Genomic DNA, 26,577 nt, shown 5'->3' with positions numbered 1-26,577 from the left:
AGTTAACATGCAATGTTATATTAAAATTTCAGGTGTACAACATAGTGATTTAACAATTCTGTACATTATTCTATGCTCACCACAAGTATAGTTACCATCTGTTGCCATACAGTGATATCAAAAGGAAAGTTTTCAACATTTTAACATTAAACATAATGTTTGCCAAAGATTTTGCAGATACTTTTCTTCCTCTTTTCAAGTTTTTATTTAAATTCCAGTTAGTTAACGTACTAAGTAATAATTAGTTTCAAGTGTAGAATTTAGTGATTCGTCATCACAAGTGCCCTCCTTAATACTCATCACCCCTTTAACCCATCCCCTGCCTACCTCCCCTCCAGTAACCCTCAGTTTGTTCTCTATAGTTGAGAGTCTGTTTTGCCGCTCTCTCCCCCTACCCTGTTCATCTCTTTTGTTTCTTAAATTCCACATATGAGTGAAATCATACAGTATTTGTCTTTCTCTAACTGACTTATTTTGCTTAGCATAATACCTTCTAGTTCCATCCATGTTGTTGTAGATGGCAAGATTTCATTCTTTTTTATGGCCGAGTAATATTCCATTGTATATATGCCATATCTTCTTTATCCATTCATCAGTTGATGGGCATTTGAGATCTTTCCATAATTTGGTTATTGTTGTATGCTGCTATAAACACTGGGGTGCATGTATCCCTTTGAATCAGTATTTTTATATCCTTTGGGTAAATACCCCAGTAGTGCAATTGCTGGATCTTAGGATAGTTCTATTTTTAACTTTTTGAGGAACCTCCATACTGTTTTCCAGAGTGGCTGTACCAGTTTGCATTCCTACCAAGAGTGTAAGAGGGTTCCCTTTTCTTTGCAGCAGATACTCTTTATTGGGTTAAGGACTATCCTTTCTCCATCAAATTGTCTTTGTTTCTTTGTCAAAGATATGTTGACTGTATTTGTGTGGGTTTATGTCTGGACTTGATTCTCTTCCATTGATCCATTTGTCTATTCTTTTTCCAGTACCATGCTGTCTTCATTTACTGTGGCTTTATGGTAAATCTTAAAGTCAGATACTGTCACTTTTTATTTTATTTGTTTGCTTATTTATTTAAAAGATTTTGTTTACTTGACAAAGAGCGAGCGCACAAGCAGGGGAAGTGGCAGGCAGAGGGAGAGGGAGAAGCAGGCTCCCCACAGAGCAGAGGGAGCCTGATGTGGGACTTGATCCCAGGACCCCAGGATTGTAACCTGAGCTGAAAGCAGTCGCTTAAGCAACTGAGCTATCCAGGTGCCTGAGATAACTGTCACTTTTTAAATTTTGTTCTCTTTCAATATTGTGTTGGTTATTATAGGTCCTTTTTCTTTCCATATAAATTTCAGATCGCTTTGTTGATATCCAAAAAATAACTGGCTGGGATTTTAGTTGGGATTCCCTTGAATCTATAGATCAAGTTGGGAAGAATGGGCACCTTTTGGTATTGAGTTTTCCTATCCTTGGACATGGATTATCTTTTCATTTATTTAGGTTGTTTTTGATTGTTTTTTTCATCAGAGTTTTGTAGTTATTCTCTATAGATCTTGTACATATTTTGTTAGATTTATACCTAAGTATTTTTTTTGTTTTGTTTTGTTTTTGGTTTTGCTAATGTAAATGGTACTGCATTTTTAATTTCAAATTCTAATTGTTTGTTGCTGGTATATAAGAAAGCGACTGACTTGCATATTAATCTTCTGTTCTACAACCTTTCATTGCTTTAATTAGTTTACTTTAATCACTTACTAGTTTCAGAAATTATTTTGTTGATTCTTTTGGATTTTCTGCATAGATGACTGTCATTTGTGAACAGTTTTATTTCTTCTCAATCTGTGTGTCTTCATTGCCTTTTTTATTGATTAGACTGTCAATTTTGTCTGATATTAACTTAGCTTCCCCAGATTTTTTTTCATGTAGGAAGTATATTTTTTTCTACCCTTTTGCTATAAACTTTTCTGTATGTTTTAGATATATGCTTCGAGACAGCATGTTTAGGTTTTATTTTTTATTCCACCTTGACAATATTTGTCTCTAATTGTATCATTTAATATACTTATGTTTAATGTAATTAGTAATGTGCTGTATTTAAGTGTAGATGGAGTTGATTGTGAGATATATCATTATTTATATGCCACTGAGAAAGAAAAAATGGTGCCCATTAAATAAATACTTTAATTGTTAGATGAAGCTCAGTTTCAGAGTATTTTAAATGTGTGGAAGTATGTTTTAGAATTAATGAGATGCAGTATTTGGGTTTAAATCTACCACCTTATGTGTTTTTTATTTGTCTTACTTCTTTTATATTCTTCTAAAAAATCTTCTATTTTGTTTATTTTGGATTACTAGTGTGTTTTCAATATTCATTATTTTGCCTCTATTAGAATGGAAGTTATGGAATCTTTGATTTTTGGGGGGAGTTACTCTAAAAATTACAACATGTGTCCTTGATTTATCATGTTTAATATTAAATCATATCCTTCCTTACACAATTCAAGGACTTTAGAGCAGTTTAACTTTATCCACTTCCTGACTTATATAACTATGTGTCAGGAATGTATTATTACTGTTTAATGAACATTGTTCATTCTTGTTTGTTTACATTTACCTACATAGTTTTCAGTTTCATTACTCGTTGGTCTCTTGCATCTCTGACCTTCTATTTGGTATCATTTTTTAGTTACCCTTTTTTGAATTTCTTTTAGTGTGTGTCTGATAGTAGTTTATCTCTTAGTCAGCACCCCCCCCCCACAACAAGGGCATCTTTATTTCTCTTTCATTCTTCATTTAAAAAAATATTTAAATTCAATTTAGTTAACATGTAGTATATTATTAGTTTCAGATGTAGAATTTAGTGGCTCATCAGTTGCATATAACACCCAGTGCTCATTACATTAAGTGCCATCCTTAATACCCATCACTCAATAACCCCATCCCCCCACCTACCTCCCCTCCAGCAAGCCTCAGTTTGTTTCCTATACTTAAGAGTCTCTTACGGTTTGTCTCCCTCTCTAATTTCATCTTATTTATTTTCCCTCCCTTCCCCTAACATCTGCTGTTTTGTTTCTTAATTTCCACATATCAGTGAGATTATATGATAATTTTCTTTCTCTGATTGACTTATTTCGCTTAACACGATATCCTCTAGTTCCATCCACATTGTTACAAATGGCAATATTTCATTCTTTTTGATGGCTGAATAATATTCCTGTGTGTGTGTCTGTGTGTGTGTGTGTGTGTGTGTGTAAATTTATACACCACATCTTTATCCATTCATCAGTTGATGGACATTTGGGCTCTTTCCATATTTTGGATATTATGGACATTGCTGTTATAAACATTAGGGTGCATGTACCCCTTTGAATCACTATTTTTGTATCCTTTGAATGATAGTGCAGTTGCTGGTAGTTCTATTTTTGTTTTTTTGAGAAACCTTTATACTGTTTTTAAGAGTGGCTGCACCAGTTTGCATTACCACCAACAGTGTAGGAGGGTTCCCCATTTTCCGCATCCTTGCCAACATCTGTTGTTTCCTGAGTTGTTAATTTTATCCATTCTGACTGGTGTGAGGTAATATCTCATTGTGGTTTTGATTTGTATTTCCCTGATGCCGAGTGATCCTGAGCATTTTTTCATGTGTCTGTTAGCCACCTGTATGTCTTCTTTGCAGAAATGTCTGCTCATGTCTTCTGCCCATTTCTTGACTGGATTATTTATTTTTGGGTGTTGATTTTGATAAGTTCTTCATAGATTTCGGATACTAGCCCTTTATCTGATAAGACATGTGCAAATATCCTCTTCCATTCTGTAGTTTGCCTTTTAGCTTTATTGACCGGTTTCCTTTGCTGTGCAGAAGCTTTTTATCTTGATGAAGTCCCAATAGTTCATCTTTGCTTTTGTTTCCCTTGCCTGTGGTGATGTATCTAGTAAGAAGTTGCTGTGACTGAGATCATAGAGGTTTCTGCCTATATTCTTCCCTAGGATTTTGATGGTTTCCTGTCTCACATTAAGGTCTGTATTCCATTTTGAATTTATTTTTGTGTATAGTATGAGAAAGTGGTCTAGTTTCATTCTTCTGCATGTTGCTGTCCAGTTTTCCCAACACCATTTGTTGAAGAGACTGTCTTTTTCCATTGGGTGTTCTTTCCTGCTTTGTTGAAGATTAGTTGACCTTATAGTTTTGGGTCCATTTCTCGGTTCTGTATTCTGTTCCATTGATCTGTGTCTGTTTTTGTGCCACTACCATACTGTCTTGATGATTACAGCTTTGTAATACTGCTTGATGTTCAGAATTTTGATGCCTCTAGTTTTGGTTTTCTTTTTCAACATTACTTCAGCTATTCAGGGTCTTTTTCCATACAAATTTTAGAATTGTTTGTTCCAGCTCTGTGAAAAATGCTGATGGTATTTTGATAGGGATTGCATTGAATGTGTAGATTGCTTTGGGTGGTGTAGACATTTTAACAATATTTGTTCTTCCAGTCCATGAGCATAGAATGTTTTTCCATTTCTTTGTGTCTTCCTCAATTTCTTTCATACGTGTTCTGTAGTTTTCAGAGAACAGATCTTTTACCTCTTTGGTTAGGTTTATTCCTAGGTCTCTTATGGCTTCTGGTGCAATTGTAAATGGGATCGATTCCTTGATTTCTCTTTCTGCTCCTTCATTATTGGTGTATAGAAATGCAAGAGACTTCTGTGCAATGATTTTATATCCTGTGACTTTGCTAAATTCCTGTATCAGCAATTTTTTGGTGGAGTCTTGGGTTTCTACATAGAGTATCAGGTCGTTGCTAAGAGTGAAAGTTGGACTTCTTCTTCGCTACTTTGGTTGCCTTTATTTCTTTTTGTTGTCTGATAGCTGAGGCTAGGACTTCTAGTACTATGTTGAACAACAGTGGTGAGAGTGGATGTCCCTGTTGTGTTCCTCACTTTAGGGGAAATGCTGTGTTTTTCCCCACTGAGGATATTAGCTGTGTCTTTCATATATGACCTCCATGATTTTGAGGTATGTTCCTTCTATCCCTACTTTGTTGAGGGTTTTTATCAAGAAAGGATGCTGTATTTTATGAAATGCTTTTTCTGCATCTATAGAGGGATCATATGGTCCTTGTCCTTTCTTTTATTGATGTGGTGTGTCACATTGATTGATTTGTGGATGTTGAACCACCCTTGCAGCCCAGGAATAAATCCCACTTGGTTGTGGTGAATAATCCTTTTGATATACGGTTGTTAGCTAGTATCTTGGTGAGAATTTTTACATCCCTGTTCATCAGAGATTTTGGTTTTTAATTCTCCTTTTTAGTGTGGCCTTTGTCTGGTTTTGAGATCAAGGTAATGCTGGCCTCATAGGATGAGTTTGAAAGTTTTCCTTCCATTTCTGTTTTTTGGAACAGTTTCAGAAGACTAGGTCTTAATTCTTCCTTAAATGTTTGATAGAATTCTGCTGGGAAGCCATCTGGCCCTGGACTCTTTGTTTGTTGGGACTCTTTGTTTGTTTGTTTTTGATTACTGATTCAGTTTCTTTGCTGGTTATGGGTCTGATCAGATTTTCTGTTTTTTCCTGTTTTAGTTTTGATAGTTTCTGTGTTTCTAGGAATGCACCCATTTCTTCCAGATTGCTTAATTTGTTGACATATAATTGCTCATAATATTCTCTTATAATTATTTTTATTTCTGTGGTGTTGGTTGTGATCTCTCCTCTTTCATTCATGATTTTATTTATTTGGGTCCTTTCTTTCTTCTTTTTGATAAGTCTGGGGTTTATCAGTGTTAATTCTTTCAAAGAACCAGCTCCTAGTTTCCTTGGTCTGTTCTGTGGGTTTATATTATTTTTTATTTCTGTATCATTGATTCTGTTCTAATCTTTATTATTTGCCTTCTCCTGCTGGATTTAGGCTTTATTTGCTGTTTTTTTTCCAGCTCCTTTAGGTGTAAGGTTACTTTTTGTATTTGAGACTTTTCTTGCTTCTTGAGGAAGCCCTGTATTGCTATGTACTTCCCTCAGAGAACCGCCTTTGTTGCATTTCAAAGGTTTTGAACTGTTGTGTTTTTGTTTTCATTTGCTTCCATGCATTTTTAAATTTCTTCTTTAATTTCTTGGTTGACTGTTCATTTTTTAGTAGGATGTTCTTTAACCTCTGTGTATTTGTGGTCTTTCCAAATTTTTTCTCATGGTTGACTTCAAGTTTCATAGCTTTGTGGTCTGAAAACACGCATGGTATGATCTCAATCCTTTTGTACCTGTTGAGGCCTGTTTCGTGACCCAGTAGTGATCTATTCTGGAGAATGTTCCATGTGCTCGCAAAAAGAATGTGTATTCTGCTGCTTTAAGATGAAGTGCTCTGAATATATTTGTTAAGTCCATCTGGTTCAGTGAGTCATTTAAAGTACTTGTTTCTGATTGTTGATCTTCTGGCTAGATGATCTGTCCATTGCTGTGAGTGGCATATTAAAGCCCCCCACTCATATTGTATTACTATCCATGAGTTTCTTTAAGTTTGTTATTGATTTATATAGTTGGCTGCTCCCAAGTTAGGTGCATAAATATTTATAGTTGTTAGATTTTCTCGTTGGATGGACCCCTTTATTATGATATAGTGTCCTTCTTCATCTCTTATTACAGTCTTTGGTGTAAATATCTAGTTTGTCTAATTATAAATATGGCTATTCCAGGTTTATTTTTGTTGTCCTTTAGAATGATAAATAGTTCCCTACCCCCTCACTTTCAATCTTTGGATCTAAAATGAGTCTCTTGTAAGCAGCTTATTGATGGGTCTTTTTTTTTTTTTTTTTAAATCTATTCTGATACCCTGTGTCTTTGCATTGGAGCATTTAGTTCATTTATATTCAGACTAATTATTGAAAGATATGAATTTCGTGCCATATGTGACTATAAAGTCACTGTTCTGTAGACTGTCTCTGTTCCTTCCAGTCTTTGTTGCTTTTGATCTCTCTCTCCACTCAAAGGGTCCCCTTCAATATTTCTTGCAGGGCTGGTTAGTGTTTATGAATTCCTTTAGTTTTTGTTTATCTTGGAAACTCTTTATCTCTACTTCTATTCTGAATGACAACCTTGCTGGATAAAGTATTCTTGGCTGCATGTTTTTCCCATTTAGTACATTGAATATATCATTCCAGTCCTTTCTGGCCTGCCAGGTCTCTGTGGATGGGATTGCTGTGAGCCTTATGTGTCTACTCTTGTAGGTTAAGGACCTCTTCTCCCGAGCTGCTTTCAAGATTTTCTCTTTTCTTTGCAATTTGCAAGTTTCAGTATGATATGTCAAGGTGTTGACCTATTTTTATTGATTTTGTGGGGGGTTCTCTGTGCCTCTTGGACTTGAATGCCTGGTTTCTTTGTCTAGATTAGGGAAGTTCTCAGCTATAATTTGTTCAAATAAGCCTTCTGCCCCTTTTTCTGCGTTCTTCTGGGACTCCTATAGTATGGATATTATTTCATTTTCTGGAATTGCTGAGTTCCCTAAGTCTACCTTTGTGATCTAATAGTTCTTTCTTTTTTATTTTTAGCTTCATTATTATCCACAATTTTAACTTCTGTATCACTGATTTGCTCTTCTGTTTCATTCATTCTCATTTTTATGGCCTCCACTTGGGACTGCATCTCAGTTATAGCATTATTAATTTTGACTAGATTTTAGCTCTCTTATCTCTATAGTAAGGGATTCTCTAGTGTCTTCTATGGTTTTTTCAAGCCCAGGTAGTATCTTTATAAACTTTGTTTTAAATTCTAGTCCAGACATCTTATTTATGTCTGTAATGATTAAATCCCTGGCTGTGAATACTACCTCCCATTCTTTCTTTTGGGGTAACTTTCTGTATCTCATCATTTTGTCCATAAAAGAAAAGAAGAAAGAAAAAGAAAAAAAAAAACCCACGAAAACTGCAATAACAACAACAACAACAACAACAGTAACAACAAAAGTCTTCAGTATGGTTTCTGGTGTATGCTGTGTACTGTGCTATTACGTTTTGGCTGTTCTTCCCCACTGGTCTGTCGTCTACAGAGTTCCTGCTTGCTTGTAGTGGGGAGTGTTTGGACCTTTAACTAGGTGTGCATCGATTTGTTTGTTAAGATAAACCTGGAAAAGAAAAGAAAGGAAGAAGAAAAAAAGGCCTGACCCAAGAGGAGAGAAAAGGAACAAAAATGCAAACAAAGAGACAAATAAAAAACTATAAGCCTGATTCCAAAGAATAAGAAAGAAGGAAGTTAAAAGAGTAAGGAAAGAAGAAAAGAATAGGGGGGAAAAAAAGCCTGATCCGAAAAATAAGAGAAGGAAACACACAAACCAACAAATGAATAAAGATTAATAAGCCTGATACCCCCAAAAAAAAGAAAAAAAAAAAGAAGAAAAAATACATATAATAAAAGATAAAAAAATAAATAGAAAAATAAAAATTTAAAAACTGAGGGGAAAAAAAAAAAGAAACAAGCCTGTTCCTATTTCCACCAGAAGCTGATGTTTTGGAGCACTCTTTAATCAGTATACTTGGTACATGTGGGGTGTCTGGGTTGGTGTTCTGATTGAGAGGCCTGCTGGGCTGTTTCACAAGCTGACGTGCCCTGGGAACGATGCTCTGCCAAGCACAGGGGGGCGGGGTTTAGTGTAGGGGACTCCAACCTCCATTTTGGAGGAGGGAGGAGTGGTGGAGGGGGAAGAATATGGCGTCACCTCGCCCTCTGGTTCTCAGGGAGGGGAACTTCTGGCCACAGCTCTTCAGGAGGCTTTCACAGAAAGCAAGCAGTCTCCTGTGTCCTGGGTTTTCTTCAGTTCGCTGCCCTTAACCTGTCTGTTCCTGGACCGTCAGCATGCCTCATGTCACAGAGCTCTTGTATTTTATCTCTGGCCAGTGGCTGGGAGTCAAAACTCCACGTTAAAGGGCCTGGCAAGGTGGGGACCCATTCCACACCGCCCTCCCTGCCAGGAGAACCTTACGGTGCTCCGTCCTGTTCCAGAAAAGCAGTCGCACGGTGCGCGCACGGAGGGTAGAGCTTACTGTGACGCACAGTGAAAAGCTACGACCAGGTCATCTGTCATTTGTGGGAGAGTCAGTCCCCTACTCCATTCTGTCTGAGAAAAGCAGTTACACAGAGGCTTGAATCGATTGTGGCAGACAGCGAAAAGCTGCTATAAGGTTATCTGCCCTCTGCTCACACAGCTAGTGAGTGCTTCCCAGCTGGCCTTTTGTTCTTGAAGAGGCAAAATTTGCTCTTCATACGTACTCCGGTGAAGACGGTGAAGACCGCAGTCTCTCCCAGTGTGACCCAGGGGATCTCCCCACTTACCGTGTGATCCCTACCTGCTGCATTCTCTGCCGCTCTCGCTCTCCCTGACTTTGCTCTGTGAAAAGGGTTCCCTCTCCTTCGCAGCCCTGCGGCTTTCCTCTTCCCTGCTTCAGGGCTCAGAACCTCGCCTCTACCACATTCTCTCCAGCTGTGCAGATTGTTTCCTTAAGGCTCAGATCCTATTCCTAGTTGATCAGAATAGTTAGACATTGATCTAGCTGTGTTTGAGGGAGGAGGCAAGGTCAGGGTCCCCCACTACTCCACCATCTTAACTCCTCCCTCCTCTCTTTCATTCTTGAGGACATTTTTGTTGAATATAGGATTCTGGATTATCAGTTATTTTCTCTCAGCATATTTGTATTATTCCATTTTCTTTTGGGTTCCATGTTGCTATTGATGTCAGCTATCACTAAAATGTTATTCTGTTGAAGTGGATTTATCTACTTCGGCTATTTTCATAGTTTTAATTTTTTTTTAAGTTTTAAGTTTTGTTTTTTTTTTTTTAAGTTTATTGAAGTTGTGGAAAGTTAAAAAATAGCTTGCACACACACTGATATACCTGCTTAGGATTTTTGTTTTTTTGAGTTTTAAAGTTTGAGGTTTGATATTTTTCATGTATTGTGATAAATACTCAGCCATTATGTTTTCACATACAGCTTCTTTACATATTGTGTCTGTGCATAGTATTTCTGCATATTTGCTATCCTCTTCTAAGATTCTAGGTAACTGTGTGTAAGACCTCACAACATCTGGTCTCCGACCTTTTCTGATATATTTTCTATCATTTTGTGTTTCTTTCTGGTTAATTTCTTCTTATATCTTCCAATTCACCAAGCCTATCTTTATGTGTATTTAGTCTGTTGTTAAACTTATCCATTGGATTCTTAATTTTGCTCATTGTATTTCATTTGTCAAATTTCTATCTAGTTTTTTTTCATACATGCTATATTACTATTGTGGATTTTATTTCCCTGTTAAAGTTTTTGAGCTTGTCATTTTTCTCCCTGACCATAGTAAGCAAGATTTTTTTGGTTATTGTTTGCTAATTCTAGTGTCTGGAGGCTTTATTGGATTGTACCTGTTTTTGTTTTTGTTTTTTTTCTCCCCTCGTAGTTTCTTTTAATTTTTTTTTCTTTCTTTTTTTTTTTTTTTGGAGTGGTTTTTGGTATTTTGTGTTTTCATGTTGTATTTTGGTAATGTGTGGGTCAATGTATTTGAACAATTTTTTTTTAAAGATTTTATTTGTTTGACAGAAAGATAGAGAGCACAGGTAGGCAGAGTGGCAGGCAGAGGGAAAGGGAGAAGAAAGCTCTCCGCTGAGCAGGGAGCCTGACGTGGGGGGCTCGATCCCAGGACCCTGGGATCATGAACTGAGCGAAAGGCAGCCGCTTAACCCACCAAGCCACCCTGGTGCTCCTGAACAATTTTTGTTAAGACTAACTTGAAAAGAAGGATTATGTTATCTCTGATGGTATTAAATCTTTTTTCAAGGATAGATTTCCCACCTTCTATTTCATATGCTGTGTAGTAAATACTAATTGAATGTTCATTATAACTCAGGCCTTTTTGTAGATGCAGGTGATATATAGACATTTGATTCCCCCCCCCCCACCCCGATAACTCAGTCATTTGGAGCCAGTTCTATTTAGAAAGTGGATAATCTAACTTTGTAATATGATTTTTGTTATTGCTAAGGTATTTGTTAGGGGCTGGTAGTATTTTTCTCACATACTGCTCTTAGATTCCTGGAAGTGTGAGATGCTCCTCCTGGGAGGTACCTTTATGGAGAAATGGCTTTCTTAACCATGCCCCTCAATGCCAGCTAGTTCAGAAAACCTCCATAATCAGGACACACTATTTTTTTTTTAAATTAGTTAATTAATTTAGAGCAGGCAAGGGTGCAAGTGAGCAGGGGGAGGGGCAGAAGGATAGGGAGAGAGACTCTTAGGCAGACTCAGCGTTGAGTGAGGAGCCCGCTGCGGGGCTCAATCTGACGATGCTGAGATGATGACCTGACCTGAAACCAAGAGTCAAACGCTCAACCGACAAGCCAACCAGGCACTGCAGGGCACTCTAAAAAAAAAATCTAATTAATGTTGCCATCATTTAGAGCCCTCTGTTAGGACTTCCTACTCCTTGGCCCAAGATGGTAATGGTGGAACTGTGTTCTGATTATTTCTAGGTTACTCATAGAAAGAATGTTCTAAATGATAGTTGCCCTTTTTGGGGGGGGTCATATTCTGGTAGATTGTTTCCATCACTGTTGGTCACATCTATCTGCTTTTGATGCAGTTTTGGAAGACTTACCTAGGTGTGAGAAAAGAGATGAGGAGATGCTTTAAATTAATATCCTAGCACCCAGAGGTTATATGTAGAGAATAAGAATACTTTAGTTGCTATTCAAGCCAAGTATTAGGAGAAAGATCATCCTTATTACTGTAGGTGCCTTCCCGGGATGACTAGGGGAAAACTATCTTCATTGTGGCCCCTAGAGGCTTATGAAGAGCAATGTGGCGATGTTTGTTATTATCTCCATCAGGTAAAAAGCACCAGAAATGCTTCTGATTTTGTTAATCCTCTTTAGTACTATAGTCAACTCCATTGTGGTAAAACAGATTTTTTTTGTTTTTTAATCGGTTGCTTTAGGATCAAACATTTTAGGCATTGTATCTATGAGAAAATGTGTCCCAACTACTAACTAGGAAACTTTAAAAAAAAAAATAGCCTATTTAGAAGTGGTAGACTTTATGTAGATTTTTTTTTTTAAAAAGACTTTATTTATTTGACAGAGAGAAAGAGAACACAAGCACACAAGCAGGCAGAGCAGCAGGCAGAGGGAGAAGGAGAAGCAGGCTCCCTGCTGAGCAGAGAGTCTGATACGGGGCTTGATCCGAGGACCCTGGGATCATGACCTGAGCTGAACGCAGATGCTTAATTGACTGAGCCACCCAGGCTCCCCGATAGAAGTGGTAGACTTTATGTAGATTAGAATTAGTGACTCAGATGTAGAAATTAACATATGTCTGCACAATCTCTGTGGCTATTGGCTGATTAATGTATTCTTATAGAAAACGTTGTACATGTACTACGTGGCAGGCAAGATACTTACCGTATATAGATCAACAATAGCAAATAAAAAGCATTCACAAACCTCTGTTTAAATCGAAGTCTCCTACCAAAAAAAATAATAAATGGAAGTCTCCTTTGTTCATTAGATAATTACTATGTACTAGTACGCTGACATTTTCACCTGATGTCTGTGAGACTCAAACCTCTATTATCTCTCCTAAAACATGGTCTACCCACAGTCTCCTCCATGTCAGTTAATGGTAACTCCTTCCTTTTCGTAGTTTGGCACAAAAAATGTTGGAGTCATCCTTGACGTCTCTCTTTTTATTCACATTCTTCATCTTAAGGGCTGGTCCTTTAAAACGTATAAATAATCCAAACACTCCTTACTGTTCCCACTGCTGTCATGCTGGTACATCATCATCATTTGAGTGGATTTCTGCAAGAACCCCTTGTATGTTCTTCCTGCTTAAAATAGTAACCACGGCGTTCCTATTAAAGCGCAAGTCAAATCATGTTACTCCTGCTCACCACTTTCCATTGTATCATCCCCCCAAATTCCTCATTTCCCTCACAGTAAAAAGTCAGAGTCTTACAATGGCCTATTCTCACCTTTGCCAGCTGCATCTCTCATTACTCATTCCTTCCCTGACTCACTGCAGTCCAACCCCACTGGCTTCCTTGTTGTTCCCTGCGCATACCAGGCAGACTTTTACCTTAGGGCTTTTGCACTTGCTATGCCTTCCTGGTGTGATGTTCTTTTCCCAGATATCCAGTTCTAATTCGGTTGTCACAGTGTTTGAAGTACCTGTCCTGACTGCTATCGCTTCCTCCCTCTGCCTGGGTCACCTGCTTCACCTCACTTTTTTCCCCCATGGGTCTTATCACCTTTGTATACTCTCCAGTTCACTTACTATGTATATAGTTTTTCTCACTCACTAGAATGCCGTATTTATAGGGGTGAGGATTTTTGTCTGCTTTTGTTCACTATTTTCTCCCTTGCACAGAAGAAGAGTGCCTTGTGCACAATAATGTTCAACAAAGGCTGAATGAATGTATTGTAGAGAGGACTCTTCCTCACAATATCATTAATAGAGATTAGTGAGAAAAAAATACTGAAAACAAGCCTTTTTGTTGTTGTCAGTAGACTTGTGGTAGATATTTTCTTTCTGTGTGAGTCAAAATATTGCTTTTGCCTTTTTTTTTTTTTTGGTTACAGACAATTGACCTTTCTTTGTCTGCTGGTCAGTGTGTTAAAATCCTTCAAAACCCCACATTGAGAGACTTTTTTTGTTAAATAGTAGTTAACGGTACCAAAACGTCTAGGCAGACTGCTTTCCATTTCCACGAGCCAAGAGTCCGGACGATTTACTTGTCTGGAGACTTTGGGCCAGTTAGCAAAGAAGAGTGTAATATGTATATCCAGAACACAAAGTCTCACAGAAAGGATCTGTTTCTTAGATTCCTTGGACGTACAAAAGAGCCAGCAGAGACAGGGATGCCTCCTCAGTAACTGTAGTGCAACACAGTTTTCATTTCCACTGCTTCTCTTGGCACCACTGCTCAAACCGATGAAAGAGATTCTTTCAGGGCACCAAATTCCCCTGATAAAATTTTAACGGGACTTGGATTTCTCAAAGATCCTTGGTGTATATGTGGGTGTGTTTCGCTATGATCCTCAAAAGTGAAAATAAACAATGGGACTATCTGAATGTATTTTAGTTATTGAGTAAACCTGTAACTAAAAAAAACCCCAGCAACATGTAGAACAAATCAGAATTGCATTTGTATAGATCTCACATGGATAGCTCAAGGTGGACAATTTCTAGAAGCCCATCTAGCCTTCAGAGTATTAAGCATGGTTCTCAGGAGTTATCATAAGGTTTAAACCTCAAACTGTAGCTGAAGTTCTGCACTGTGCATTTTGCTTCTTGGTGGCTATCATGCATCCTCACAGGAATGCCTGTTCACGTTATTTTCACACGGCTCCCCGTATGTGATAGTGAGGGGAACATAAGAATGTTATCCTGTAGAGTGAAAAAAGACTGGGGAAACATATAGTTTCAAATATTTGAGGAACTTTTATTATAGAAGGTAAAGAAAACTGAATTTTGGATAGGACTAGATAATTTCTAAGGTCGTCTTCTTATTTTATATATTAATGTAATTGATATGTTTGGAAGATATTTTCATGGAGGTATAATATATTATAACCAAAATAGTGAATTATTATGTAGTAACTGAAATAATGTACTGTTATTTATTCTCATTTCTATTTTTTTCCTCTCTATTTTTTGGTAGTTTATTTTCTGCCATTTTAAATATTCACTTCTTGTTGGTTGAGGACATGATTTAAAATTTCAAAATGAGTAACCGCTATGACATAAGTTCTTTTTCTTAATGTTTATTATAGAGGTTCCAGAAACTTTAGCAGTTGCAGTGCAGAGGACTTTGAGAAGTTAACTTTAAATAAAGGAGGAAACTGCCTTCTTAATATTCCAAAGCCTGATGAAGCATATAGTGCTCCTTTCTGTGGTAATAAATTGGTGGATCCCGGGGAAGAGTGTGACTGTGGTACTCCAAAGGTCAGTTTAATTTTTGATTTTTGCTTTGGGAAATTACCTCAGGATTTGGAAAAAATGGAATAGCTTGCTTTGGGCAACTGGCATAGGCATTAGTGAAATTTAGTGACAAATGAGGATTGGTATTTTGCTTGTGGGGGTATATTCCTGGGATTGGTCATGTCTTCCTTCCCAGAACATAACTAATGGTGTCATCGGTTTTGATGTCAAGGAAAGCACCATGTTTATTCTTCTGTTTTTTGCTACCTTCTGCCATTTCTGTTACGGTTATGAGGTCATTTATTTACTTTAAAGAACTAATCAGTTTTTCAGTTGGCTCTTTATTTGTAAGCTTTCACTATTCTGGCACTACCACTGCAGAAATATTTATTCAGTTGGACTCATTTTAATAATAAATTGAAGCTGATCCATTTTCCAGAGTCCTTCAGGAGCAAAATTCTTGCTACTTAGATTAGCATTCTCCCTTTATGCACCTTCAGTGTTGTGCCTACTGATCTCTGGCTCTGTCAGACCTGTTACGCACGTTTAGCGCCATAAGCCCATTCCCATCTTCATTACTGTTATTCCGTATTTTAGCCATGCTCCTCTCAAAATGGCCTGTGTAAAAGTCCTTTCCTTCTTGGCCTTGCATTAAATTTTGAAGAAATTTGTTTAGTTGTGTTTAAGCTTGACCATATTCTTAATGTTTTGCACAAGTACTTCTTTTTCCGTGTCTGATCATATCTGGCTTTTGCCAGATGACTGCATGCTCTAGAAAGACAGCAGGTGTTTTATGATGAACTTGTGACGGGCCTTCATTGCACTGTTGGTGACTGTCAGGGACTTCTGCTAAATGTTTAGAGATTGATATTTTTCATATTCTCATTTCAAATGAGGAAAGTAAGGCCCTAACAATGTTATGTTTAATTTCTAAATTAACGTTAATACTGTTCAGGTGACCAGGCTCTTCTCCTTTCTAGGCATTCTCAGATCTTTCTTCTTTAAATATTATATATCTTTTGCTTTCTCCTGACTCTTCACTCCACTACCGAACTTACTGAAATGGTCTATATTTGCATTTTGAACTTTCACACTACAGAATTATTCCTTAAAAAAGAATACCACTTCCCTCTCAAATACCACAGATTTTTTTTGGTAAAAAAGTTTCAAATAGTAAGTACAAGCAAAGTTCCCCTTTCATACTTTTATTTCCTCCATAAATTTTTAAACTCCCTTCTGCATTGGTAATCATTCTTATAAATTTAGTGTGTTTCTTTTTAGACTTTGTACCTTTATACACACATATATAAAATGCACCTTTGTAAATAGTTGGGTTTGTTTTAGGATTTTTTTTTTTTTTTGCATATCAGACATAATATGTTGTATGCAGAGGTTTTTTTTGTTTTTGCTTGCTTTCTTTTCTATTAATACATCTTGGAGATTTTTCGGTGTCATTACCTTAGGTAGCCATAATCTTTTAATCTGCTGATTCATATTCCCATATAAGTTTGTATTAGTATTCCCATATAAGGATATACTATGATTTCTTGAACCATACTCTCATTAATGGACATTTACTTATTGTAATTAGTTTTTTCTTCTGTTGCAAACAGTACATCCTTGTGCACATCCCATGTGTATATAGGCAGATACGCAAGTATTTCTCTAAGATAATTACATAAAGGTAGAATTACTGAATTGAAGAGTATGTGTTTTTAAATTTTATTCGAGGCTATGAAATTTCCAAAAAGGCTGGGTCAGTTTGCACTTCTACCAATAATAGTTCATCGTGGCATTCGGTGCCCCCTACAGTATATAGTCTTTCCAGGAAAGAATAATAAATGTTTTCTTAAGAAGATATTGTTTGAGTTTTTAATCTTTTCATATGCTTATAGACTATGTGCATATTTTTTTCTGTGAATTACCATCTTATATCCCTTATCAATTTTTCTGTTGGGTTATTCATTCTTTTAAATTGATTTTTAGGAGCTCACGTATTGTGGGCAAAGTCCGTTGTTTTGTAAATGTTTTAATATTTCTCCTCTGTATGTAACTTACAATTTAGCTTTTAAAAAATTAGTTACCTTTGTCTTTAGGGAAGTTTTAGGGTCACAGAAAGATTGAATGGAAAGTACCGAGAGTTCCCATATACCACCACACACATAACCTCCCATCCTGTCCACATCCTGCAGCGCAGTGGGACATTTGTTACAGTCGATGACTACGTTGGCACATCATTAGCATCCAAAGTTTCCGTTAGGGTTCTCTCTTTTCTTCCCCCGGTCTGTGCTTTTTAATTACAATTTTTAATTCATTTCCATTTTGTGTTCTATTCAGTTTTTTCTAGTTTACAGTTTTTCTTCTCTTTTGATTTCCTTTATTTATTTATTGTTCATTTATTTATTTATTTTTTAAAGTTTTTATTGAAATTCCAGGTAGCATACAGTGTAATATTAGTTCCAGGTGTACGACATAGTGATTCAACACTTCCGTACAACTCCTGCTGCTCAGCATGCCAAGCACACTCCTTAATCCCCATCCCCTGTTTCACCTCTCCTCCCCCGCCTCCCCCACAACCATCAGTTTGTTTTCCATAGTTAAGAGTCTGTTTCTTGGTTTGCCTTAGGATTCACTCTTGACATTTAGCTTTTCATAGGATGTATTTTATTATATTGAATTTTGAAATTTAAATGAAGGAGAATTTATCAGTTTTTTTCCTTAAGACTCTCTGAATTTTATATTTTGGCTCAGCTTGTAGTACTTTTATTTCAAGACTATCATCATAACCCCTCTATAATTTCTTTTAGCCCTTTTGTAATTGAAAATTTTTATATAGCTCTTTAATTGAGAGGGACCATGTGAGATAAGCTAGGGTATTAACTTTTATCCACTAATGATCAGTTGTTATAAAACCATTTAAAATTGTACTTTTATTCATAAAATTTCTGTGTATATAGTCTATTTCCTCATGCTTTAATCTTTCATGAAGTCATATGTCTTACACAGTGTTTTTGAAAACAGCTTAGCAGGTTTATTAAAGCATAATTGAATACAGTGTTAAAGAAACAGATTTGGACTTAGATAATGAAAGGCTTTATTTCTGATCTCAGAAATCTGAAAGCATCTTAAAATCAAATAAGAAAAGTTTTTTTTTCTTTTAAAGGGTCAAGGTAAGGGCAAGCCGATAAGCAGACTCTTTTAAGAGGAAGCTGGATAAGCAAGGGGAAATGACCAGTGAGGTCTGATACGAGTGTTCTGCTCTGGTCAGCCGATTTCCACGAAAAGCTGATAGGAGGGAAGGGGTGGCACACTGTGCTTTTTCTGTAGGGACAAGCAGAACTCAAGGGCCTGTAGGAAGAAGAGAAGCTTTACTAAAAAACTAATAAACTCTGTTAGAACAGAGCAAAGAGTAAGAAATGTGCAAGTGTGAACACTTGGTCAACAATAAACTGCATATATTTAAAGCATACAAGTTGATACATTTTTTTTTTTTTTTTAAAGATTTTATTTATTTATGTGACAGAGACAGCCAGCGAGAGAGAGAACACAAGCAGGGGGAGTGGGAGAGGAAGAAGCAGGCTCATAGCAGAGGAGCCTGACGTGGGGCTCGATCCCATAACACCGGGATCACGCCCTGAGCCGAAGGCAGACGCTTAACCGCTGTGCCACCCAGGCGCCCCAAGTTGATACATTTTTTTGACACATGTCTACTTGTGTGAAAACATCATCACGATCAAGATAATTAAACACGTCATTATCCCAAAAAGTTCTTTGTGACTCTTGGTAATCCCTTCTTTCCATCCCTTTTTGTTCTCCCATCCTCAGGCAGTCACTGATCTCCTTTCTGTCATTATACATTGGTGTGCATTTTCTAGAATTTCGTGTAAGTGGAATGACTCTTTTTTGTCTAGCTTCATTCCCTCTACACAATTATTTTGAGATTCATCCATGTTGCTACTGTGTCAGTACTTCATTCCTTTTTATTGCTGTTTATCATTGAGTAGTATGGATATGGTACGGTTGGCTTATCTTTTCATCTGTTCATGTATATTGGGTTCTTTCCAGTTTTTGGCTATTAACACATAAAGCTGCTGTATGGGAAGACTTGCATACAAGTCTTCATATGGACTTATGTTTTCATTTCTCTTGGGTAAATGCCTAGGAGTGGAATGACTGGGTCATATGTTAGGTGTATAACTTTTCAAGACATTTTCAAACTGTTTTCTAAAGTGTTTGTACCATTTTACATCCCCACTGTCAGCATATGAGAGTTCTAGTTCTTTCACATCCTTGGCAACACTTCATATAGTCAATCTGTTCAGTTTAGCCATTCTCTTAAGTGTGAAGTGGTACCTCATTGAGGTTTTAATTTGCATTTCCTTAGTGACTAGTGATGTTGAGCACGTTTTCATGTGCTTATTTGCCATTTGTATATCTTTTTTGATGACGTGTCTGTTCACCTCTTTTCCCCATTTTGAAAATTGGGTAGTGTTCTTGAGTTTTGAGAGTACTTCATACATTCTGGATGTAAGTCCTTTATCAGATACGTGATTTGCAGATATTTTCTCTCAGTCTCTAGCTTGTCTTTAATTACCTTAACAGTGTGTTTTGGAGACTAGAAGCTTTACATTTTGATGGAAGCCCATTTTATCGATTTATGCTTTTATGGGCTATGCTTTTTTGGTGTTAAATCTTAGGAATCTTTGTCTAATCTAAAGTTGCAAAGGTTTTCTCTTAGAAGCCTTCTAATTTTAGGGTTTACATTTAGGACTATGATCCATTTGACTTAATTCTTTTGTATGGTACAAGGTTTAAATTGGAATTCATTTATTTATTTATTTTTAAGATATTTTTGTTTTTTGATGCAGACACAGAGAGAGAGAGAGCACAAAAGCAGGGGGTCAGGCAGAGGCAGAGGGAGAGGGAGAAGGAGAGGCAGACTCCCTGCTGAGCAGAGAGCCCCATGTGGGGCTTGATCCAGGACCCTGGGATCATGACCTGAGCTGAAGGCAGACACCAACTAGGCACCCCTAGAGTTCATTTATTTTTAAATTTTTATTATGAAATGATTATAAACTGATGGGAAGTTGCAAAAACAGTGCAAAGAGCCCCTATGTATTTTCACCCAGTTTCCCCCAAAAGTGACATTTTATGTAGCTGTCACGCAATATAAAAACCAGGACACTGACGTTGATGCATTAACTAGATCACAGACTTTATTCAGTTTTCACCATTTTTAACCACGTTTGTGTATGCATGTGTGTGTGTAATTTTATCCCATTTATTGGTTTATGTAAACACCACCTCCATTAACACAGTATTCATACCCACTCCAACTCCAGCCCTGATCCCTTCCCCTGGCTACCTCTAATCTGTTCTCCATCTATAGTGTTGTGGTTTCAATAATGTTACATAAATGGAGTAATAAAATGTACAGTCTTTTGAGACTGACTTTTTTTACCAAATGTAATGCCTTTGAGGTCAATCAAAGTTATTGTGTGTATTAATATTTCAGTCCTTTTTATGAGTATTATTCCACTGGATGGATTTTACTGCAGAGAACTTGGAATAATTTTTATGCTGATATTTCTACCAGCCCAGAGGTCCTGCCTGGAGTTTGTTTAACCATTGTTTAACCATGCAGAGTTTGCTTAATCATTCACCCATTAAAGGACATTTGGGTTTTTTCTAACATTCTGCTATTAGACATAAAGCTGCTATGAATTGTATTCCACTGTTTATCATCAAAGAATTAAAGAAAAATATGGTCTTCATGATTAAAGAGAGAAAAAATTTTAGAGCGAAATGCAAATTACAATAAATAACCAAATAGAAATTATAGAACTAAAAAGTCCAATAAATGAAAGTTTCACTGGATAGAATTAATAGCAGACTCATATGGCAGAAAAGACTCTATGAACAGGAAGCTGATCAAAAGAAATAATCCAATCTAAAAAACAAATAGAAAAGATAAAAGAAAAATGAAATGCATCAGGGACATGTAGGAGATATCAAATAGTCTGATGTAACTTAGTGAAATCTCAGGAGACTGAGAATGAGAGAAAAAATAAATAACTGCTGAACCCCCCCCCCCCCCCAATTTAGGGAAAAACATTGACTTACAATTTCAAAACACCAAGTGAACCCATGCAAGAGTCATTACAAAGGGGGCGCCTGGGTGGCGCAGCAGTTAAGCGTCTGCCTTCGGCTCAGGGCGTGATCCTGGCGTTCTGGGATCGAGCCCCACATCAGGCTCCTCTGCTGGGAGCCTGCTTCTTCCTCTCCCACTCCCCCTGCTTGTGTTCCCTCTCTCGCTGGCTGTCTCTCTCTCTGTCAAATAAAAAAAAAAAAAAGAGTCATTACAAAGAAAATTCACTTAGGTATATTGTAATCAAAGTGCTGAGATAAAGAGAAAATAATGAAAGAAGCCAATAAAAAACAGGGGAACAAAGATATGAATGACAGCCGATCCCTACCTCCCCCCAAAAATGCCAAGGGCCAGAAGACAATAGAACAGCATATTTACAGTTCTCAGTGGAAGGAACTGTCGACCTAGAATTCCACAGTAGGACAAATATTCTTCAGAAATGAAAGAAAGCTTATTTCCTTGTCCCTGTCTCTTCTCCTCCTCCTTCTGTCCCCTCTCTTAGTCTTTCCCCCTCCTCTTTCAAACAATTCAGACCTGAACATGTTAGCTGGAACATAGAGGAGGTGTCTCTGTGGGTGGGAGGTTGTGGGACTTGGAGGGGGGGCATATGATAGGGAGCCATGGAGGCTCAAAGTGGGTGAGAGAAGCCAGGCAAGATAAAAATAATGTCCACATAAAGTGAAGACGAACCCATTAGGGAAGTCAGACCTTGAGCATGAAGAGAAAGGCATTGATGGATGCTTAATTCTCCATGATGATTAAAGAAACTGTTAAGACTGAATGTGTCCTCCTGTCCCAAATTCATATGTTGAAGCCCTAGCCCCCAGGGTAGCTGCATCTGTAGATGGGGCCTCTAGGTAAGGAATTATGGTGAATGCGGCCGGAAGGATGGGGTCCTGATCTGACAGGGTTAGTGTTCTTAAGAGAAGAGATCCCGGAGAGCTTGCTCGCTCTCTCTCTGTCAGGCCATCTGCACTGAAGAGCGGCCGTGTGAGCACACAGCGAGAAGGCAGCTGTCCGCAAGCTAGGAAGAAAGTCCTCGTCAAAAACTGAATTGACTGGAACTTCGAGTTTGGACCTCTAGCCTATGGAACTATGAGATAATAAATTTCTGTTGTTGAAGCCACCAGTCTGTGATATCTTGTTCTGGCAGTTCCAGCAAAGACACATTCTCTGTATGATTTCAGCCCTTTGAAAGATGTTGAAGTTTAAGTGGTTGTAGCTGAAGAGTCACTGGTAACTTAGAAGGATAGTAAGTGATTTTCCGGAGAGTAACTGCTATAGCCCAGTTAGAAGGAAGATTTTAGATCTAAGATAAGACTTTGATTAATGCAAATTGATGACAGTGACTCCTTTCTGTATTGACAGTTATTTTCTTTTCTCAGGAGTGTGAATCGGACCCTTGTTGTGAAGGAAGTACTTGTAAACTTAAATCATCTGCTGAATGCGCCTACGGTGACTGTTGTAAAGACTGTTGGGTAAGTGTCACGAGCACGCTATGAAGGCGCGCACTTGCGTCGTGTCTTTCCACAATGTCAGCTTTATTCAGTCCTAAAGCAAAGTTAAATCACAGTTATAAAGCAGGTTCAGGATTCCAAATTCAATGACAATTCACCATGTGATTAAAGTTGGCTTCTTACACAGCACCCAGAGCGGGAGAGAAGACAAACTACATGCAAGATAACAGAAGGGTGCAGGAAGTGAACACTAAACATGCAGTCTGTGGGCGTGTGGTTGAGATAAGGCCTCGGTCCGGTCCATCTGTTCAGCGTCAGCTCTTGGCATTTAGGCTTCTGATCTTCAAGTGGTGAAGGTTCTCGGTTCTGTTTGGAAATGAACAGGGCAGAGCCTTCGGCAGCAGTTGCCTTTAGGTGTGAAGAGTCTGACAGTTTGCTGCCAAAATCTTTCCATTTTAAAGGGATTTCATCAGTTTTGGGTCTCTGCAGACCTCTCCTGGTTCTGCGTGTTCTCAGTTCTGGGGTGTCGGCTGACGTGGGTCCTGGCGGTATCTCCTAGCTGCACTACCTTAACTGCTCGCGTCGTTGCTTGACACAGGCCCCTGCTTGACATAAGGGACTGCATTCCATCCTGTGATTCCTCATGGCGAATTCTGTGAGGGCCATGCAGGAATCAAATATGCCTTAAAGCAGGATGGCCATAGTAGTTTGGTAACATAGCAAAAGGCACATTTAGGTTATTTAATCAAGTTTTCAATAGGAGTCAAACAAAATCAATAAAATTCAAACCATGTAAGATAAAGAGCACATCACATCCAAACAAGATAGTTACATTAAAATGAATCAAGCAAACACAAATAAAAACTCCAACTCAGTAATTGAATAAAGTCAAACAAAAAGAAGATAAAAATCCAAAAAATACATACGGAATCTTCAACATAGGCTCTTGGTGTATCCAGAAAAGAACGGCGAGGGTATGGTTAATCATAGACTTTCTGTGGTTTTTCTTCTAAGTTTAGGAGTGCAGAACCTTCTAATAGCATATTTAATAAGATATATAACAAAAATGATAACTAAAATTAATTAGAACAATTTCCTTAATGGATTCCCAAACGTGTAGAGAGATAATTCTGTCCCATCTTGAGGTATTTTAAAGGGTTATAGTCAGACCATGAGCCAAAACAAATCATGTGTTTGAAGGGTTTTGCTAACAGTTCTAGAAAGGAACATTTATAAGTTTTCTGTGTCTTTGTTTAATGATGTTAAGTTAGTATTAATGACGGCTGAGGCTGCGTGAATGGCCTGCGTAGCATTTTAAAAGTGGGTTAGCTTATTGGTTAAGGTGTTTTGGTCTGCTTTGAGTCCTTCCATGTTTTCATCCAAAGGTTTATTGATTTTGTCAGTTTTAACCCAAGGTATTACTGTTATTTTAGTATGGTAAGATGTAAGATCTTTGTATGAATATTCTGAGATGTAGGTACCCATTTTGGTAACATTATTACATGTTACATTAATAGCATACAGTATTTTAATACATTCATTGTTTATGGTGATATTAGTAGCCTTCCTTTTAGTATGATGAAAGAATTTAACCTCTGAATAATCATTAGCACAGATTATCCAACTGAAGTGTCCCACGTTCAAAAATAACTTTTCAGTGGATGTTCTTGTTAAAGGAAAAAGATTAGCATTGATTTCCAATTCATGCCAGGTATAGTACATGTTATGAGATCATTGAAATACCATTTCTTTGGGTAATAAATATCCATCCATCCACAGGGGCGTAGGTGTAGCCAGAGTGCAGCATTACCATGTATTATGCACAGCATGTGTGTCCTATGCTGGTAGGCTTTAACCTCCTACTATGAAATGAAATGAAATGTTTACATTGCCCTGTATTGTCACAACCTGATGGTCTGGAGGTGTTTAATTGTAGAAGAGATTCAGTCTAGTCGAATACATTTTTTCCTGTTACTGTAATGTTTCTAATATCACTCCATGCTCTCTCAAGAAGGTTATTGATTCTGTAGCAACTATTTTTAAATTATTCATTCAAATAAAAATTTCTCAGATTAAGTAAATTTTGTTGCAGGGCTTGAACCTCATGGTCGATATTATAATTAAATTCCAGTTGGTATGCATGATAATCATGCATAGTTGAGACAACAGAGTGTAATTCTTTAAATGCTGAGGAAATTGTGGAATCTGAGTTTTCTACTGCATTATTTAAGGGGTTCACATGTTTTTTAAATGCAAATAATTCTTGCTTAGTAGTTTGGATTTCTGCTTCCTGAATTCCAGAGATGATTAAGTTAGAGATGATGCCCAGTCCTACAAGGAACTGTAAAGGTTTTCTAAGTCTAACTTGGTCAGTGGGTGGTAGATCAGGTAATGCATAGATGGTTGTTAGCTATGTGAGTTGGTGTAGATGAATCAGTTCTATTCTCATAGAAAGGGTGCTGTACTGACCATGTATGTTCTACCCATTGTGCATCTGATGGTTAGATTAATGAAAAGTATTGTTGCATACCTGGATTGTCCTCCCAGATTATAAGTACCAAATCTAGATCATTGTCAGGAGATTCTGGGAGGTCTGGTATGGTTGAGTTTGGTGATTGTTGCGTTTCTCTCTCTCCCCTAATGTAAAAAACCTTATTCTTTTAGTGCTGTCTTAATTAAGCAGATGGTGTAATTAGCTGATTTTCTACCCAGTGGTTGGGTCCTGTTACCAATGTGGCAGTTTCTGTTGTGGCAATAGGTGAAGTATCTGGTTAGTTCAGTAAGACAAAGAATCAGGAGAACATTGATAAATATAAGTAATATTTTGCCCAGCAGTGTCATTGGCAAGAAACCAGATCAACGCTGCTTTTTTGTGTCCTGACTGATAATGTAAGTGTGCATGTATTAGACTTGTCTTATAATGACAAAGTAAGCAGGGACATAAAAATATATATCAGGTTTTTTTCTAATCTATAATAGACAGCCCTTCTAGTATGTGATTTTTCTTCAATTATTCCTAAGGTATGTCCATAGGAGAAAGGTCTTGGATTTTTTTAAGTTGCAACTGTCCTTTAGCCCTTGTAGTCCAATAAATGTTTCTGTGCCTGTGAGCAACAATGTCCTGTAATGAGATGGAATTGGCCCTCAGTTTTGTTGCTGCTTTGGAAGTCAAAGTGTGTCTATTGTTACCTCCCTTTTTTCTGTATTTGGGGCAGGGGTGTTTAACATCTTACAAGGACCATCTTTTTGTAACCTGTCTCTTTGATTTCGCAAAAAGCAAGCTATATCCAGGGCTTGTTAAAAACTCCCTTGTTTCTCTACCAATCCTAATTCTCTTTTTCATAATCCATTAAATCTCTCTGTATATCTAGCAGCTATAGGATTATAGGCTAGATGTTAATTCCATTTTAAGTCCCAGAGATCACAGAGCTTTTTAACTGAGGTGGCTGTAAAGTGAGTTCCCTGATCACTTTCTACTGTAACTGGTGCTCCAAAGTGAGCTGTCTGTGACTCCAGAGCTCTTACTGTTGCACGAGCTGAAGGGTTAGAGGCAGCCAGAGCTATCGCCAATCCTGTATATATGTCTGCTGTGGAAGTGGCATATATCTGTTGATAGCTGTGATTTAAAGGTCCTATAAAGTCTGTTTGTATTGTAATATTAAAGGCGGTAGGCTCGTATGTATGTGTCTCTTGATGCAGTGTACCTATATTTATCTATCATCTGTTTACATGTGATGCATCCTTGCAACTGTTTTTATTTCCTGCCAAGTAACTTTCAGATTTCTTTGAGCGAACCATTTATATAAGGCATGTGTTCCTATATGTGCTTTCTGTCTATGTATTTCCATAACTGTATGTGGAGTTATTAGTATTTCTGTTACTTCCATAACTATGTGATACTGGTTTCCTGTCTTTTTAAATTTCAATTGGTGTTACTTTAGGTACCTCCCATTTTCCGTGCCTCTCTCTTTTTGATATTATTGGTGGCAGTGTGTGTCTCTATCTTTTCCTTATCTCTTTTTAATTTTAATTTTAATCCTT

At 37.5% G+C, this 26,577-nt stretch overlaps 1 protein-coding gene across 1 annotated transcript in view; it reads left to right on the top strand.

The window, feature by feature from the left end:
- Positions 1-26,577, top strand: part of ADAM9 (ADAM metallopeptidase domain 9) — a 135,782-nt gene that overhangs the window by 51,246 nt on the left and 57,959 nt on the right. The window contains exons 12-13 of the mRNA XM_008686620.2: positions 14,784-14,955; positions 22,465-22,557. Coding sequence (XP_008684842.1) covers positions 14,784-14,955; positions 22,465-22,557 — 265 coding nt within the window. The remainder of the gene's footprint in view (positions 1-14,783; positions 14,956-22,464; positions 22,558-26,577) is intronic.

This window comes from Ursus maritimus, unplaced genomic scaffold (assembly GCF_017311325.1).
Source record: "Ursus maritimus isolate PB19 unplaced genomic scaffold, ASM1731132v1 scaffold_28, whole genome shotgun sequence".
In the NCBI taxonomy this organism is placed as follows: domain Eukaryota; kingdom Metazoa; phylum Chordata; class Mammalia; order Carnivora; family Ursidae; genus Ursus; species Ursus maritimus.
This window is presented reverse-complemented; position numbering and strand designations above follow the sequence as displayed.